The sequence below is a fragment of the Rhinolophus sinicus genome, chromosome 13, assembly GCF_057876585.1.
Source record: "Rhinolophus sinicus isolate RSI-liver-muscle chromosome 13, RSI-T2T, whole genome shotgun sequence".
NCBI lineage: Eukaryota > Metazoa > Chordata > Mammalia > Chiroptera > Rhinolophidae > Rhinolophus > Rhinolophus sinicus.
Genome location: NC_142513.1, coordinates 51,505,170 through 51,524,716, shown reverse-complemented (window position 1 = coordinate 51,524,716; position 19,547 = coordinate 51,505,170). Strand labels below are relative to the sequence as shown.

Genomic DNA, 19,547 nt, shown 5'->3' with positions numbered 1-19,547 from the left:
TATTGTACAAGTACTCATTTATACCGTGTACTGATCTGACTCGTTATCCGTTCAGCCAGTATTTATGGAGCATTTACCGCTCAGCTGCTGCACAGAAATGAGATTTAAGGTGGGCGGCGATAGTGCGAATCGACCGATTCCTTGGGCATTTCAACACCACCCGCATATGTACCTCGCAAATGCTTTTAATTCCATAGTTTTACTTTTAAGCCATGTGAGTCTATGCATTTGGAATGGAATTTGACAATGACCATCATAGAATGGAGCATATATTAAAGAACATTTCAGTTGTTTGTGGGTAGTAGTTAAAAAACACAGTCTTCTCAGGCATGGCCCCTGGTAAACATTCAGGCAGTATAGAGTCCTGAATCCAAAACTTAGTAGCATATCTCAAGGTCCAAGAAAATGCCAGTGCCCTAAGATTTTTATCAGTTCTTCTGTCAGACTCCATCTATCTTTTTAATATCTAAATAAACATATTTATAATAAAAAAAATATCCTGAGTACTAGATTCCCTTACTCTGTGCACAAACACCAAAGATTATATATATGTATGTGTGTGTTATGTGTATTTGTGCACAGATGCACGTGTGCGTATGTAACTTTAATGGCAAATAAGTGTGCATAAAATTTTAAATATTTTTTGCTGATGAGCGAATATAAGTGAAAAGTCTATTTAAAAGTAACGGTCCCTGTCTGATTTACAATTCATTTTGAAAAATGTTTGTTTTTTTAAGTGTATCGTGTAAGAGAAAACCTGGATATATTTATAAAGAAGTGTAAACATCATGGTTCTTGCCTCCTCAAATTTCCTTTCCCTGTCCTCTTCCCTTATTCTTTCCATGTCCAGTTTCACCAACAGGTTTAATAATATAGACTGGAAAATGAGAGGCAAAGGTGTAGGGCCTGCCAAGCAGTCTTACATACCCAGACTTCCTTGCTTCCTTGACTTGAAAGCTAAGGTTGCTAATACTTTATAAGTCGGACAATAGAACACACGACTTTAAAGGGCGTCGATGGTGTATATACCTTTACTTGATCAATTGCCCTTTGGCCCAAAACAGTCAATAATCCTCGGTCGTCTTACCTCCAGGTTTGGGACCCTTTCTGGGCTCTAGGTTGTGGGGGCACCAGCGAGACTTGTTTGGGGACTTAGCTGACTTAGCTAAGGAGACGATTCACTTGTGTCCTAAAGGATGTGACCCTTTTCTTTTTTTTTTTTTTTTTTTAATTAAATTTATTGAGGTGACAATTGTTAGTAAAATTACATAGATTTCAGGTGTACAATTCTGTATTACATCATCTATAAATCCCGTTGTGTGTTCATCACCCAGGACACTTTTCTTCAGAAGGGTTCTGATGATAAGGAATAGACATCCATTGAGAGGCGCTCACGCGGAAGGGGAATGTACTGGAAGAATACAGGCAGATGGCCCCCAAGCCGGGAAGGAAGACCTGGCTTCCTGAAGGCCCAACACGAGGAAGTTCAGGCCAGAGTCTGCGCGGCTTCTCGTGTCAGCCACCGTGGCTGCTTAGGAAGATGACTCAGGGTCTTGATGTAAAAATAACGGATGTCTGGGTCTTCATGCAGTGAACCATTTTTGTAATCAGAGTATAATTCTCAAATTTTAAAAAAAAGCTTCTATCATAGCACCGTCTCTTATGTCTCAGGAGGAGAAAAGATGTGGCACGCTGATAGAAAGGACGTAGAACAAGTTGTACCAAGTCAGCTGAATTGATGAGTAACTTAGCTGCTCATCACAACAGATCCCTTTAGCAATTTATAATGTATGTTTCTGATTATAATTATTTAAGAAAAGCAACTGGGGCAAATCAACTGAAATGGTATGCGCCACTGAAATTTGAAATTATTTTGGCACCATTGAGTTTTCCCCTTAAGTTTGCACTGAAAACCTTTCACCACGTGTACAAGAATGAAGTACTTTTGAAGTCTTATTATAACCATCAGTAATAGCCATAGTGAGTGTACAGTGACTTTGAAGGTCGTGGTTTGTATATATACCATTACTTGAATCAATCACCTTTGGCCCCAAACAATCATGTTCAGTCATCTTCCAGGTTTGGGACCTGTGTTAATACTCTTGATGAATTCTTTTTCCCACTGAAAAGCAGATTCCTCATAGTGGTGATTTTTCTGACTGTGTTTTCTTCGTTGAACAAGTGTTTTTACTGTGGCTGACTTGGAGCACGAGAAAACAACTGAAGCTAGTCTGTTTCTTAACATGCCTCGCCTGGCCTTGTTAATAGGTGACAGCATTCCACTTGTTAATACCAGTGACACAGGAGAAACTTCTACTATTATGCCATGTGGTAACGATAAAGAAGACAGAAAAAGTCTTTTTATGGTAGTTGGGTCCTCCAAACAACCCTTCGTGTTCGAGTGATAAGACACAAGTTGGCTGTCCAACAGAGGTACATTAGCGGGTTATCTCCAGAGCTGACACAGCCTCTGAAGTCCCTCCCAGTGACAGGAACCCATCTGAAGTGACAGCTTGCAGAGCCGGACAGACCAGAGCACAATCCTTCCCCCTGAGTGCAAGGACGGTTAACCCTGCTGTTGGAGGAGGACATTTTTGTGTAATTACTCAACAAACGCCATGTTCTTTTTCTTCTGTGATTTAAAAATCTGTTCAAAGAGAGACATACGTGGTAAGGCTATTGTTAGTGGAAGAGCAAGACTAGCAATGACCTAGTCTGAAGATATATGAATAGGAGGGGGAATATCTAGAGATTTCAGGCTTGAAAAAATGAACAGCTTCTGATGGAATCCGTGTGTAGGCACGTACTATATCTGTTCTGTGTCTAGGGCTGCGTAGGTTATGTGAGTTCACTGTGCACCAGTGATTTGAGTGTTAACGTCTTCACAGCAGATAGCAACTTGCAGAGCTTTGGAAAGCAGGACCTGCTCCGTGGATGGGGGAGAATACCTGTCTCCATCCTCCAGATCTAAGCAACAGGGCCTTTTAGGGCTGAGTCCACAGAAAAGTCCCTGTCAAGAGACTGGGATCCGCAGGACTCAGAGCCAGGGGGCTGACGATGGGGAAATGAGTGTAATGTTTGCTTTCTACCCATGCTCAGTGACGGGGTGCTGGTGGGGGTTTCGGGCATCCTGGGGGATTCCTAGCACGTGCCGAGTAATTGGAGAAGCTAACATATCTATAATAATGATTTCTTAGGATTCTCTAAGCATGAAAAGCGTCAAATGGAGTAAAATGAAATTTTAAACGAATTTAACCTCAGAGAAGCTGAAAAAATTCTCAGATCTCAATGTATTGTGTGTTTACTTTCTACTTCTTTACTTCTTTCACGAAAAAAGAGTAAAATAAACATTCATAATGATTATAAGTCATGTTTTAAAGGATACCAAGATCTAATGAATTAGTTAAAATATGCCTAAATCTAAATAATCATTAATTTAATAATCGTTTATTAGTGATTTAAATTTAAATAGTTTATTATTGAACTTATCCATTGCTAGTCTAGCAATCAAACCATTTTCCTAGTGAAATTAGCTCTGTGAGGTAGGCTTACCTGGAAAATTTTAACTTCCTAAAATTTCTCTGTAGTTGGCTGGAAAATCAACAAATCTCAAAGCTATTTAACTTGTTGAACCCAGTAATTCTTTAAAATAAGACCCATCAGGAGTTTAAAAAATTTAGACATTCTGGAAGTAAATTAATATTCCACACACCGTCAAGCCCTTGGTTTTAAATTTGTTCTTTTAAATACTGGATATTACATGATGATTTTAATTTTTAAAAAATTAAAAATTAGAAAACCAACAGTTCACTATGTTTTTAATTTAGTCCAAGGGATACTTGGACGACATCAAGAAAATTCTCCAGAAACTCAGTGAATTAAATCCATCTATGAAGGAGCTCTCTAGAAAGAGCTAATAAAGGGGGCGGGGAAGATACACGCTGAGTAACTGTTTTTACAAATGTTAATATGTGAAGTCACTAATATGTTCGTTCTAATAGGAAAGAATCATTATTGTCATATACAAATATTTGAGGTTTTATACTTTGAAGTTATGTAGGAAAAATGATCGTATTTAAGAACAAATTAAGAATGAAATTATTGGGGTATTGTGCTGATTCTTTCTGTCGACGAGGATAAACTCAGGCAGAAAGGAAAGTCAGCAGATGAAGTTGCTGAAATGTTCATTTTACAAAGGTACTATCCAAACTTCTCAAACCATCGTTTTGATACATTTTTATTTCAATTCTCACGCTCATTGGCCTGATGAGACATGTTGATCCGGTTTAATGAGATTGGGTTGTGACTGTCAGAGCGTGACAAATGCAGGAAGTAGTATTGTTTGGAAGTTTGGAAAGGAAGAATGCAAACAACTTGACATTCCTTTGCTCTTAAGGTATCACGGGAACATGCGTGTTGGTCTGTCTAAGGTTTACCGTACTGAAGAGTTAGAGTAAATTTGTGATGGTTTCCAACCGTTTCAGTGGCTCTTGTATAAGTCCATTCAGTCTGTGCTCTCTTAATGAATTTTACAAAAAAACAAAAACAAAAAAAAAACCTCCTGGCAAGTGAGTATCATGTGTGTGTGAATTTTCCAATTGTATTTCAGACCTTAAGAAAGAAAGGCCTTAATGGTTGTGACAGCCCTGATGCTGACGATTACTTTGAGCACAGTCCACTCTCGGAGGACAGATTCAGCAAACTAAATGAAGATAGTGATTTTATTTTCAAGCGAGGCCCTGTAAGTACTTTCGCTTTACCTCTCCTTTTTATTTGTTGATCCTTTTTGTTAACTTCATTATTTAGGCTCTGAACAAGAAGGAACACAGAGGGTGCGACAGCCCAGACCCCGATACTTCCTATGTGCTAACTCCACATACAGAAGAAAAATATAAAAAAATTAATGAGGAATTTGATAATATGATGCGGAATCATAAAATCGCAGTGAGTACGAAAGTCTGGTTTGTGCTTTTAACGCGTGCATGGAGGGCCTGATCACACATCCTGTTTCTTTTCACAGTGGACGATGACAGCAAGAAGTAGAAGGGGAAAAAAGCTTTTCAGTTTTTGGTTTTCTAGAACTTCCCAGAGTAAAATTGATGAACTCTTAGAACAGTACATGGCCAGTGCCTTAAACACAGAAATGAAGAGAAACACCCTAATCCAGGCTTCTTACTCCACGTCCCTTTGGGCAGGGGCTCTGAACATTCCAGAGTCGTTTCCTAGCTGTAACGTCAGTGAGTGGCTCACAGAATTGTTACGGCCTCGTCCAGCTCCAGACTTCCATGATTCTGAATAGAGGGGCAGATGACGTCCCTCTGCCCTCTATGACTTTAAAAAATTATTTCGTGTACTCAAAATAGATCTTGAGACTACAAAATATAAAATGGTTGGATGTGTTCCAAAATGTGGTGTTTTCAGAATTATTTTTAATTATGTCGGACAGTTGCTGTAGTAGTAGTGGCTCTTAGTAAACGTCCCCAAAAGACTTGGTGACAGCGCCTCCCAACTCATGCTTTATTTTATCCTCGATGTATTGAGGAAGAGAGCGTTGGGTGGATTTTAATTTAAAGAAGCAGTGCTGTTAAGCTGGTGCAAAACAAATTTTGGTTTAACATTTTTCCATGTTATACATATGACCGTAATGACACAGTACTCCTTGGAGATCATGGTCTTTTGACAGTTCTTCCGAGTTCTCACTGGAAGCTCCATTGGCAAGAGCCCCATCAGGCAGCTGTTCTGGATCTAGTTTTCCAATGCTACGTATGTAGGTAGTCCACACGGACCAGACTGATTCTGACGCTGGTATTTATTTCATTGTCAGAGTTCATTCTTTTAAAAGTAGGTCCTGAAGTATGCATCATGGGTTAGTTCTTCAAAGTAGTCCTATACTGGAAGAAGCCGTGCATGAAAAATAGATTTAAGGAGGTATTTTTGTGCTAATACCATCATTGTTCTTAAAAAACGAAACAAAAGCAAACAAAAGAAAAGCCTCTGACCTCACATGGATGTTGGTGAACTTGCAGTTAATGTTAAGCTGCAAATATATTGTGCAAATAAAATTGCTTAAGCTTTGAAAAATTTTTTTTATCATATATCCATTGTTTTATATCTGTTACTGAATTATTATAATTTTCTACCTGAAATAAACTATTGAATAGAGTACATAAACTTTATTCTTCCAACTTTGAATCAGCAGTGTTACTTTACTTTGCAAAGCACTGTTTTAAAATGGCAGAAGAGGAAAGTTGTTCCCCCCCACTTTAAATTATAAAGAGTTCTGTTCTTTATCATGGTTAACAAGTATATTGTAAATGGTCTATGGAGGGAACCCAAGAGGGAAATAGAAAGTATTTTTAAAGGGAGTGTGGGACATGTTGGAGGGAAGAAAGACGGTACTGGTAATAGTCAGACTTGAATGATCATACAATTTAAAGAAAGAGAGCTTACCCGCGGTTCGTTTTACTGTTCAGATGATAGCAATTGCACCTTCATCACATTCAGATTACATTATGTTACATATATAACTTGAATGTTTTTTCAGTTTTGTCCATTAAGAATGTCAGTCAATTAAATGAGACCAGGGCTTATTTATAATGTCCGAAATTTGATGTGTTATGTTTATACTATGTGTACCCACTTTTCCCTTTTATTGTATTTGGAATCTCCCAATAGAAATGTAATGTTACTAAATTGGTTTTCATAAAGTGCTAATTGACGTTTACTTGGTAACATGTATTTCATCATGTCTGACTTTGACAACACTACTTTAATATCAGGTTTTGACCTCTAGTTTTTACTTCTGTGAATATTTGAAATACATAGTATACATTATGTTAGTATATGTGTAATGATATGTAAAAAATTGAAATTGAAAAGGTTCATGTCAAACATTACTCATGTTCAAATGTAATTCTAAAGAAAATAGCTTAAATGTGCAAATCGATTTAGTTCAGAGCGTATCCCACCCTTTACTTTGAATAGCTCGAATGACCCTGTCCAGTTCAAGTCCACAAGTGATGAAATGTGGTATAGACGGAAATGAAGCTAACAGGTTTCTCTTCCTCGTTCTGTGTTCCCAGCCTGGGCTGCCACCTCAGAACTTCTCCATGTCTGTCACGGTCCCTGTGAGCAGCCCTCCCGCTTTGTCCTACACTAACCCTGGGAGCTCACTGGTGTCCCCGTCTTTGGCAGCCAGCTCGACGTTAGCAGACTCAAGCATGCTCTCTCCACCTCAAGCCACGTTACATAGAAACGTGTCCCCGGGAGCCCCTCAGAGGCCACCGAGCACTGGCAGTGCAGGTACGTGGTGGAAGCTCTCCTGCCGGTTCTTAGCAAAAAGGGATAAAGCACTCAGTGCTGAGCAAACGACACAGAAATCGTCTCAGAGACATAGAGAAAAAACTGAGGGTTGCCAGATGGGAGGGGTGGGGATGAGGGAGAAGGGGAGGGGATTAGAAAGCACAAATTAGTCGTCACAGTATTGCCACGGGGATACGAAAGACGGTTTGGGGAATATAGTCAATAATGTAAATATTTTGTAGGGGGTCAGATGGGCACTGGTCTTATTAGGGAGACCACGTCATGGACGGTGTAGCTGCCTGACCACTGCACTGTACCCCTACCTGAAGCTGAATAATACTGCATGTCAGCTATAACTTAATGTATATATAGTCACGGGATGTGGAGTACAGCGTAGGGAATAGAGTCAGTGGAACTGGAACAGCTACATACGATGTCAGAGGGGTAGTAGATTGGGGATGGGGGTTATCACTGTGTGAGGGGTGTAAATGTCTAACTGGTACGTGGTTTTGTACACCTGAAACAAAAAAACAAGAACAAAAACAAAAAACCTAATTGCTCACATAAGCAGTTCTGCTGCTCTTCACTTGATTGTGTTGATGAGCAAGGTCACTGCTCCATAACTGGCTCCATTTTAAGTATTTCTGTGCAAACCCGCAGCTCTGGCGTGGTGTCAGGGACGGGGTCAGTAGGGAGACCCTGCCGTCTGTAAGCTTTCCTTCTCACGGGAAAGCCAGGCGTGGGCAGGCAGCGCATTGAACTGGGGCATCACGGGCACAGATTCCAAGCTGAGTGTGAGCCATGCATGTTTAAGATACAGAGAAAAGACTGACCTGGTCGGGGCTGGTGTTTTCTGCACCTCCCTCTGCCCGAATTTGTTCATTCACTCAGCAGAAATTGGCAGTGCGGTTAACGCATTACTCTGTGCACTGCCCGGCTCCTCTCCCGGTGCGGTTAGCGCATTACGTCTCCTCTCCTGTGAGTCCTAGATTGAATAGGCCTCACTGGCACTGCTCCCGTTCTCATCAATAGCTACTATTTGGGATTGACACGCAGAAGGCATAGGAGAGCCCCTGACTAGGTCCCATTACACATGCACGCTGAGTTCCGACGGGGCTAGCTGTCATTTTGGTGGTTTCTAAGAATGAGCCAAGCTTAGGCCTGCTTAGTTCCCAGTCGTCCAGATCAGTAGTGCCATTCATAGTCACTGTACCCTCTTCTTCTCTCCGCAACGTCGTTAGGTGGGATGTTGAGCACGTCAGACCTCGCGGTGCCCAATGGAGCTGGAAGCAGCCCGGTTGGTGAGTGAATTCCTCCTGTGTCACTGTGGGCACCTGTGCCATCTGAGATGAAAGGAGTGTTGTCCCTCAAACAGGGCCTCCTCCCAAGTGAGGAAGAAATGGGGCTGTATGACTAGAGTAGACACTTCGCTTTGTGGACTTAGTTTCCTTCTGAGGGGCACTTCTACGAATACGTAACATTTTTTCATAACAGCCCTGTTTTGTTCCTCATACCTTGGCCTTCGATTCAGTTACTCATTCAATACATATTGAGTCCCCCCTTCATGGTGTACATTGTTCTTTTCTAAAGACTGACTTGCCTTAGTACAATTTTTGCATCAAAACAATTTCTTAAGAAGCCTTCTGTATCATCTGTCCTCACCAAAATTAGACTTCTAGCCGCTACCAATACGTCTTCTAATAATAGCGTGAAATGTTTTCAGAGAGCTTGCAGCACGCAGAAATGGTGGGCCTGCTTCTAGGGCTGCAGAGACAGTGGAGACGCGTGTCTCTGCGGGGTCTGGTTCGCTGCTCACGTGTAGCAGGTGCCCTGGGGCTGTGGCCAAATCCGTTCTTTTACTTTGGTACCCCTCCCAAGATGACTAGTGTAAACCCAAGTCGTGCACGTGCCTGCCCAGCCCTGCAGTGCTGGTAAAGACAGTAGGATCTCACCATGGTAAGAACATGGCAGACATGTCAAAGAGTTATAAGAATAACTGCATCTCTTTGGGTTATCATCACGTTAAGTCATCTTGGTGTCTTACGCTATGATAATCACAATTATCATCATTGTTATCTGAAAGCAAGAGCAGGAATTCCCTTTTAGATATTGTGTGTTCCTGGAGATATCTGAAAACAGACATCTGACAGGACAAATTCCCTATTGCATGTATTCAACTCATTCATGCCACAAAAATGTAGGAGTGTCTGCCTTAAGGAAACTATGGAGATGACTGACTAACTTAAAAATGATGAGAAAGAAATGCACAGGCATTATTGAGTGAGACAAGTTACAAAACATACAGTGACCTACAGTGAGAATAAATGCCTGATTTTATCTGCCACTGTGTTGATTGCTATTTTAATGGAATTAAACAGATAAGACCTGTTGTAGGATCTTTTTTAACATAATTAAATGTGGAAAAATTCATAAAGGTATTATCAATTATACATTAGGGTGTTACCCTTGTATATGTATTTCCAAATATTTACACTTTTTCTTTTGAACTCTGTTTTAGGTGTTTGCATGCCCGTATACTCTGTGTTACATTTTTCATATGCTTTTATTTCCCCAGAATTGTCCACCTTGCTTTCCCTTTTTGGCCTGGTTACGGTTGGAATCAATCATTTCTATTTCATTTAATGTTAATTGTAACTAGGTCTTGGTTTTGTTTCCCAAATGATTTTCATTTCATAGAGTTTAACTATTTGAAGATGTGTTTTCGCCTTGCCTTCACATTTCTTTTCTCATCCCTCTGGCATTGTAGACATGGTTCTTCCTCCTGTCAAAGATGTGTTTCAATTCTCTTCTCCTTGGGCTTTTTTCCTCCACATTTTGTACTCTCCACAGTTCCCTAGTGCGTCTCTGCTGTTCTTCTCGTACCTTCCGTGCGGCTATAAATCTAAACTTGGTCTCTGCTGCTCAGTGTTCTGTTCCCTTTGGTCATTTCAAACTCAGGCTTTGCCATCATCCTAATTTGTCCTTCTACATGTAATCCTGTTTCTTTTATTTCTTTTTTCCATTCATACCCCTTTGTAGACCCTCAGATTTAGAAGGTTGAATTCATCACGCCCCTCAGATCATGGCACATCCTCACTGGTTTGTACAGAGCATCTCCGGATGCTATTCATTTATCCCTTTCATGCCTCACTTCCTCTCCCGTTCCCTTCCTCCCCCCGACCCCGTGATAGGCAACTATTTTAATATGTTTAGTGTTAATAGTGTTAATCACGTGAATGATCATGGTTGGTGAACATGAATATTTCTTAAAATTTAAAATTCAAGTATTAAAATATTTTAAGTGGTTTAGTGAGTTCTTTAAAAATCTGTCTCCATTACTGCATATACACAGAGATAAATCCTATCTCTCAGTGTATATATCTCAACATCTTATAACACAGCAAGATTGGATGTCTTGATTCTTCACTGATGTATACTCTTTTTTAACTGTTTTACCTGTACTAGGTATAATTCTGCTTATCCTGCGTGTTTGGATTATTTCCTAAATGACATTTGTGTAATAACTGCTTGTTTACATGTGCTACCTCAGAATTTAGATTCAACTAAGTAGACATCTTGTATCACTCAATTTAGATACCAACTGGGAGTAATTATTTCCATGCAATACTTAGAGCATATGTGGGTTTAAAGGGTTTCTTGCTCTCGCCCCCCCAATAAATGTTCTCTCATAGGTATTTTAAAAGTGTTATTTTTGTGAGGAAGAGTCAGATAATACTTCTTAGCTCATTTTCAGCAATGGTGCCATTTTAGTTGAGTAGTTTGGAAAAAAGTAGTTTAAAAAAAGTAGACCGTTTTTTATATACGGTCTTTATGAATGAAAAGATTAAACATGTAAAATTCCCAGAGAAATTTAGAAGAAAATATATTAAAAGCTGTAGGTATAATTTCTAATTTACACTTTTCAAAGTGTGTCTTGGAGCTATATGAAAAGAAGGATGGACTCATCTATGTTTGCAAATCATGTGCTAAATAAAAGTAAATAGGTTTCTTCACTACAGGACTTACCAGAGACTTTAAGACGCTAACCTACTTTGTGAATCTTTTTATTTGTTTGTTTGTTTGAATTTTTATAACAGTTTATTTGAGCCAAACAGTTGATATATCCCGGGGAGCAAGATCTCAAATGCTCCCTACTTTAACTTAGTATATAACATATGGTTACTCAAAGTGACTTCACAATAGAACCCTTTTTATGTTTTTTTTTTCTTTCATGAAAAAGCGTCTTTCAGAATTAATGTTATAGCAAACATATTTTGGAAATATTGCTTCTGATCTTAAGATGATAAATAGAAGTTTTTGACTAATGAAAACTTAAATAAGATTGAGGTATAAAAAAAGAAAACCAAGACAGTCACACTTCTGCTGTGATAATGGCAGACTTGGTCATTTGGACTAACTAGAAATCATTGAGGACAACTAGAAATGCTAGGCAAACTGTTTTAAAGATCTCTTCGAAAGCCCTTGCGAGCTAACAAGATCATGAGGAATTACTGGCACGAAATCCAGAGAATGACCAAGACAGAGGCTCAGAGATGGGAGTGAACCCGCATTTATGGCTGCTTTTCCTTAGGTAGTGCCTGCCAGTTCCACAGTGGGGGTGCCTGAAAGCTGTGTGTGACAGCCTCAGGGATCTGGGGACAGAGAGCTCACGTCCAGGGTCCACTAGGAATTGGGAGAGCCTAGTGTACTCTTCTCACTTTGAGTTGAGACCCCAACAGGCTGGGCCCTAGAAGCAGAGTGAAAGGATGAGGAGCGGCTTCCTACAGATGAGCAGAGAAAGGGCTTTCTTGACATGGAATCTATTTCTGGTGAAGATGCTGTGAAGATTGTTGAAATGACCACACAGGACTAGAAGATTACGTAAACGTAGTTGATAAAGCAGTGGCAGGGTTTGAGAGGCTGGACTCCAATTTTGATAGAAGTCCTATGGGTAGAATGCTATCCAACAGCATTGCAGGCTACAGAGGATGACATTCGGGAAAGGAAGCGTCAATCAGTGCGGCAGACTTCGTTGTTGTTTTCTGACTGTAAGACATCGGCACAGCCACCCCCACTGTCAGCAGCCACCACCCTGATCAGTGAGCAGCCATCAACCTTGGGGCCAGACCCTCCACCAGCGAAAAGATCACAACTCGCTGAAGGCTCTGAGGATGGTTAGCATTTTTTGGCAATAACGTATTTTTTAATTAAGGTATATATGTTGTTTTTCTAGGCATAATGATATTGCATGTTTAATAGTTGATTAAGCCTACACAGTATAATATACACGTAACTTTTATATGCATTGGGAAGCCAAAACAAATTGTGTGGCTCGCTTTATTGCGATATTCACTTTATTGTGGTTGTCTGGAACCGACCCTGCAGTCTCTCCGAGGTATGTCTGTACATGTAATAAACAGAGGGCTTTTGGTGAGGAATACCTACAAATGATTCAGAAAAAGAAAATCCGAATTTTAAAAATATGCTTGAGAACAGACATTTCACAAAAGAAGCCATCCAGGTGTTTAATAAACATGTGAAAAGATGCTCCCTCTCAGTAATCAAGGAAATGCAAAATTAAATCCACATTGTATACCTACCAGAACGGCTAAAGCAAGTAGCCAGATAACACTAAGTGTTGGCAAAGCTGTGGACAAACCCAAACTCCCGCACACTAATGATGGCAGCACACATTGGTGCAACCATGTGGACATCGTCTGCTAGAGTTGAAGACACGTGTGTGCCGTGAGCCAGCATTTTCACTCATAGACTGGAGAGAAATGCATGTGTGCGTCATGAGCTCCAAGAGATACGTGACAGAACGTGCATGGCGTAATTGTTACAGCCGACATCTAGAAATAATCTCAATTTCTGTCAGCACTGGAATGGATAAAGAAATTATATATGAAGGAATACTACAATGCAATTAAAAATTAAGAAACTATAGCTGTATTCCACAACATGGAAGCGTTTTACCAAACTAATGTAAATGGAAGACGGTAGATGCAAATAATAGATGATTCTATGTACATAAAGTCTGAACAGCAAGCAAGGAAAACGAGTGTTAAGGATGCATGTCTAGATAGATGGTGAAACTAGAAAGAAAAACAAGACATTTCTGTAAAATTCATCGCAGTGGCTTTGGGTAGGTTGAACAAACACGTGTCTGGGGGCCCAGTTATAGACAGTAATGAGGTTCTGGCAATATTATTTGTCTTGATCTGACTGATGTGAAGTAGATATTCATTGTACGGTATATCCTTGAACTTGAAGTGTCTGTTTTGTGCATCTTTCTGTATGTGTTATATAATAAAAGTTTTAAAGATAAATATAAAGGAATTATTACCCCAAATGTGGAGGTACTGTTAAAATTATAAGAATGTAATGTGCCTTGTACAGTCATTATAGCAAAAGAAGGTTCTTGGCTTCACATAGGAAGGAATTCCAATGGGAGCCCATATACAGTTTATAGTGAAAGTACGTTTATTTAGCCGAGAGTAAGGAAGGAAACAAAGCTCCCCGCCCCCACCTCGCCGTCCTCCCCCCCCCCCCCCCCCCCCAGACAGAGTGGCAGCCTCTAATCGCTGGTGGAGAGACTCCATCCTGCCCTGCGCTGGGGTTTATAAGTGTTTTCTGCTTCCGTGGAAAATTCATTGGTATGGGGTGGGGGAGGAGGAGAGAAGAACAATAGTAAGTTTATCTTTAACTCAGTGAGATGCCGGGAGAATAGGGCAGGTTGGTCTTTAACTCTTGTAAAGCACAACCTATGTTTTCTTTTCCTGGGCTTAACTAGAGGGATGGTCCCAGTGGAATCTCTAGTTTGTTCCGTATGATTGATTCATGTTGTCCATCTGAGTTCTGTGTCTTGGAGCACGTAGGAACGGCCTTGGGATCCAGCCTCCTGGTTCCTTCTGCAAGAATAGCCCTCGTGCCCCTGCCCTGTATTAATTACACTGTTTTGAAAGCTAGAGAGAGAAAAATTCACACACACACAGACACACACACACGTACTCACTCACGGAAAGACTGTCAGTAGCCTTTTGAGTCTTTGGACATTAATGTCTGCATGTCTGCATGTGGCAGCTGGATTTACAGCCCCATCTTGAGATCATGAAGCGAATCAGCATAAGAGGACAGGCCAGCAAGCTGAGGATGGCAGCGAGGGCAGCTGGAAAGGCTCTGGGTCCCCCAGGTGCAGCAGCTGCAGCCACGGAGCCTGTGCCCACCTTTCCCCCGGTCGTTTTATGCAAAATAATACATTTTTCTCATTCTTAAGAGAAAAAGTAAGATATAACAGAGGCCACAGATAGGGGAGTAGTTAATAAATGCCTGGGCATTTAATGTACTTAAATGTAGGATTCAAAAAAGAAAGCCAGTTAGGATTTTAAAACTGGAAAAGGATGTTCGTCATTGCTAGTAATCAGGAGAGTCAAATAAAAATGGCAAAAAAACAACAACCCACTAATTGCCAACTGTTCAGCTATCGCTACTTTTTATTGTGACATGGAGAGCTCACGAAGGTGTGATGCCATTGACACACGGATGGTCTCATAAGTGCTTGTGGCATTGTAAATTAGTAACCGTCTTTCTGGAAAGATGTTGGCAGCGTGTTTCAGCAATCATAAAAGTGTGTATACCTCAGAGCCCACTAAGCCTGTTTCTGGGACTTTTTCCTAAAGAAATAAATTAGAATATGCAAAGGTTCTTTACGACTTTATTTATAGTAGTGAATAATAGGAAGGAATTAACATATTCAACAGTATGAAAATTAAGTAAATTAAAACTTTCAACTGAATTCCGTTTTAGCTATTTAAAACTATGCATAAAATATTACATGGAAAATAAAAAGGAGGGGATATCCAAACTGATCGTAATAGGATGGTGGGAATATGCGGTTTCCCTCTCTTTTTCTAGCTCCTGAATGTTCCTGATAGTAGGTTGGTGCAAAAGTACTTGCGGTTTAAAAGGTTAAAATAATTGCGAAAACCGCAAGTACTTTTGCACCAACCTAATACCATATTGATACCTCTATAGTCATTACATTTTTGTGTAGTAAATTAGACCTTTTTTTCCCCCTGTAACTTGGTAAGTTTTTTTTCAGTTGGTGTCATTGTCTATCCAAATGAAACCTGCCAGCTTTGTGTATATTGTAAATTGTATACATCTTTCATAGTGGCCGTCTGCTTACTTGACTGTGGTTTATTAGATCTAGCTCTCTTCTGAGAGTTTATCTGGAATATTCAGATTATACTGTAGTTCAGATGACTCTGGGAACTCCTTTTAACTTTTGGGTGTGTGTTTAAAGATCAAGCCTAAAGTAAAATCTCCGATATCCAGCAACTTCACTCTTTCAAAACATGTTGAGAAAGAGAAAACTGTATGCTGGACTAGAAGTAGAAATACTCAGGAAGCGCTTGCAGTTGTATAGGGTTGAGTGAAAGTAATTAGCGTTTGCGTTGCAGCAGCGGCTGTGACAGTTACAGAGATGCATGTGGTGAAGGACATTGTAAAGAAAGTAACAAAGCTCGATGGCTCTGGGATAGTGGATGGGGCTGGTGGAGGATGAAAGTTTACAGTGTTTAAAACAGGTTGAGTTTGATTGAGGTGACAGCAGCATATCTGGGGGACAGTGGCCACCAGATGGACACATGTGGACTAGAAATGAGGAGATGCAAAGCAGAAATGCAGATTTGAGTCATTGAGGCAATGACTCAATGGGAATTGAGTCATTGGTTGAAGCCATGGGGATGCATGAAGTCTGCAAGAGAAGGAGAAATGCAGCCTCCTTGGGGCTGCCCTTCAGCAGAGGTTGAAAGGGGGTACAGTATTCAGAAAGAAGTGGCAGGAACTCAGGAGCAGTGTCTGTTTGAGATTATACATTTTTGTTGGACAGAATTTATGTTGTCCATCATATAGGAATTCCCACTGAACCCGGTAAATACGTCATCACTGATTTTAAAACCTATGGTCTTTTAAAATTTTAGACACCTCATCCAGTGCTTTATACAAAAGGCATAATTTTATACATTTTTTAAATGTATTTTTATTTATTGAATAATCTGCTGAAAGTTGATCAGATTTTATGAAAAATTTGTCAACTGTGATAAAATCAATTCTTGAAACTTGCTTTGGATGAATCTTTCAGAATCCTTTGACATTGTCAAAATCCTTTGCATATCAGTTCAACTTCTGGACTGGATTCCTAATAATAACACATCATGCCGCCATTATCTACAGTTTAGCCCTAAGAGAGTAGTAGGAGGGACGCCGAGTGCTTTTCAGCCACTTGGATGCATTATTTCAGCTGCTACCATATCCTGAGATAGGAGCCAGAGTGATCTGCCTCGGAGCTGAGGTTCGCTTTGTGAAGTGTCTGGAGCCGTGGCTCTCAGTCTCCTCAAGAGCAGTGTTGTCAAATTTGTGTCGGGGCACAATTCACCACAAAACCTGAAAACACAGTTTCACAACCCTCCTGTCAAGTGGGGTGTATCCATTCAGAGTTGGTGTTTTAATTCCTGCAGTTGTCGGCCGAGGCAGGATGGGTTATATACTGAAAGTTCTACCTCAAAAGCCTATCTCCACAATGTGTTCCTATTTGCCACGAGAAATGAACTGGAGGTATGAAGGCATCACTGGGTAGCGGATCCGTCCACAGAATAACAAATGGTGCATGGAAGACGATCTGGTTTCAGCCTGGCAGGTGCCCAGACACTGACATCGTCCCCTTGTCCTTATCGGACTTCACACGCAGAAGCACTGAGCTTTTAGGTCCCCTTTCTCTCTTGTAACTTGATTCTGTGGTTACCATGCGACCGTATCTAGCTGCAAAGCATCATAGACTGCACATGGGAGAAGAGCATTAGTGCTTCTAGATAATGCCTTCTTCTAAATTATATCTTTGTATGCATCGTCTCATAGTGTATTTGAGAGGAAACACTGCTTTAATCAAGTAAATAAGAATCTTCCACTCATAGCAGAGACAGGAAGAACACATATTCATGCCATTATTTAATTGCGAGAAATGCAGTTAACCTCTCCTTAGAATGTTCAGTTAACAGTAATATTAGTTTGTATTAAACCTTTTTATTTTTGCCTGAAATTATTTGATAAGCGTTTTGTATTCAGATGCTTGGTCTCGCAGTTCCCTCTGCCCAGCACACAGCTGAGCTCCACTTCGCAGGGGCTGGTCGAGTGAAGAGATTGTTTTCTCACAGCACTGCTTTCTGAAGCTTAGCAGAATGCAGGAAATTGCTCTCTGGGGTGTGGAAAGGAGATTCAGCCCGGATTCAATACAAACCCCTTTGAGATAATGGAAGCAGAAGGCAGGAAATAGCCTCATAAGGTTGGTTCACTGAAATACCAGCCCCCCCACAGCACAATTAAATCACATCTATAAATTAAAAAGCTGCTGGGTCACTTGGTAAAAGTTTTGGAGAAAACAGGAGGACTTGGCTGGGAGTGAAGTGGAGCAGGGAGGGAGCCCAAATCCTGCCATCGCCTGGAATCGTGACACAGAGTGACGGCCGCTGAAGGACACAGGCCAGTGCCACGTGCCACACCTCACCTCTCTGTTTTCTTTGTCCCTTGAACATGTGCTGGTTAGCATCCAACAAAGCTGATTCCATCCTACGGGCAAAACATCAGTTTTCAGTTTCTCTTAGAAGTAATTCACCGAAATAACACGTTTTTCAGCCTCTAAATTATCACAGGCAGCTATATTGAAGCATTCATTTTCTTCTTTCTTCCGGAACTTAATCCATCTCTCTAGTTATATATACTTTTTCGTTTTAGGAGTCACCTACCTATTTTTCAGTTGACCCTGTTTGGTAGCTACTGTTCCTGAAAATGTTTTATGAACTGCCAAACACTATTAAGTTTTAAGTGGTTTTAAATGAGACTTCTCTTTAATTCAAGAAACTTTAATAGAATTAAAATGATCCGAGAACCCAGTACAGAAACTCTTGAAGTGACACGTGTGGCAGTAACTGAACTAATTGCAGTTCTGTGGGACACATGTCACTTCTCAGAGTCGTCCTGTCAGAGTGGGGAAGGTTTTAGGCCAGTGGTAAGCACACAGCAGACGGTTTGGGTTCGCCCTCGCAGGCTTTTCACGTAGATGTGTATGTACAGTGCATCTGTTTGTTGTGGTGGATTCTAAAGGTGGCTTTCTTGCTTTGTCCTGGAGGGAAAGGAACGGAACCCCAGCTGCCCCTTCCTTTCGGTGGTCACGGAGCCGTGGACTCTGCTTTCCTTCCTCCTGTTTGTCCAGAATGCCTGCCTGCCCTCATCTTGTGTCCATTCTGACTGAGCAATAGTCAGTCCCACAAAATCTTCCCTCAGGGACGACTCCGTACCTGTATTAGTGCTTTGCTTTCTATTTCCTCGTAAGTTTTGTGTCGTTGCTGTTCGGCGTTGTTTCCGCCCTTACCTAAGTATAATTTTGGTGTATTTGTGTCTCGTGGTGTATGCCTGCTCCAGCTAACCAGATGAAAAGCTGCTAGAAGACGGTGCTTTTGCCTCCCTTCCTATACCCTCCCCTCCACAAGCGCTCTGCACATGATAGATGCTTAAAAGTTTCTTTCCAAATTGTAAAGGTCATCCTGCATTGTTGTCTGATTTGTAGATGGTTGCTGTATTGTGTGAACACTGAGGCCCTCCCAGAGAATTCAAGAGGCCCATATAGCCCTCTAGGAATTTCTGCTTCACTGTTCTGAATATTTTGTTCTTGGTCAGCTTTGTCATAAACACTAGGAATGGAATTGTTAAGCCACTAAATGTTTTCTTTTATCCACTGCTCTTAAATTAACATCTGTGCACTGTAGCAGAGTAGACAGATAGCAGGGGTGATTCAAAATAGAATAATTGTATGTCTCATGGCACTAAGTCTATTGCTAAAAGTATACTGTACACATGGTAAACTTCGCTACTGTATTTTATTATAAAGTTGATCATTTATTTAAAAAAAATATGGAGTGACTTACGCTGTATTTTTTATGGGCAGTTAATATTGTATCTTGGATTTAGTAATTGAAATTTCACAAAATATTTTAAATATATATAGTTAACTTTATTTTCTATTCTTCCCTGCTTAATTTGTGATTTACTTAGAAAGTGAAATAGCATAGTAGCCTCTGTTTTGGAAATGAATATTTTATAGTTCTGTTTACTTGTTACTTGACTCTTTAAAAATCTGTGACATTATGTCTGCCATTGATCTGTAAGCTAGTGAATAGTAACTGTTTTTA

At 40.4% G+C, this 19,547-nt stretch overlaps 1 protein-coding gene across 21 annotated transcripts in view; it reads left to right on the top strand.

Annotated features, from left to right (window-relative positions):
* Positions 1–19,547, top strand: part of MEF2A (myocyte enhancer factor 2A) — a 118,587-nt gene that overhangs the window by 74,817 nt on the left and 24,223 nt on the right. For 10 of the 21 annotated variants that reach the window (XM_074317937.2, XM_074317944.2, XM_074317942.2 and 7 more), the window contains 3 exons: positions 4,610–4,741; positions 7,083–7,302; positions 8,544–8,603. In XM_074317937.2, the coding sequence (XP_074174038.1) occupies positions 4,610–4,741; positions 7,083–7,302; positions 8,544–8,603 (412 nt within the window). Of the gene's footprint in view, positions 1–4,609; positions 4,742–4,806; positions 4,945–7,082; positions 7,303–8,543; positions 8,604–19,547 lie in introns of all 21 variants that reach the window. The other 11 variants (XM_074317927.2, XM_074317941.2, XM_074317930.2 and 8 more) reach the window with 2 other exon arrangements.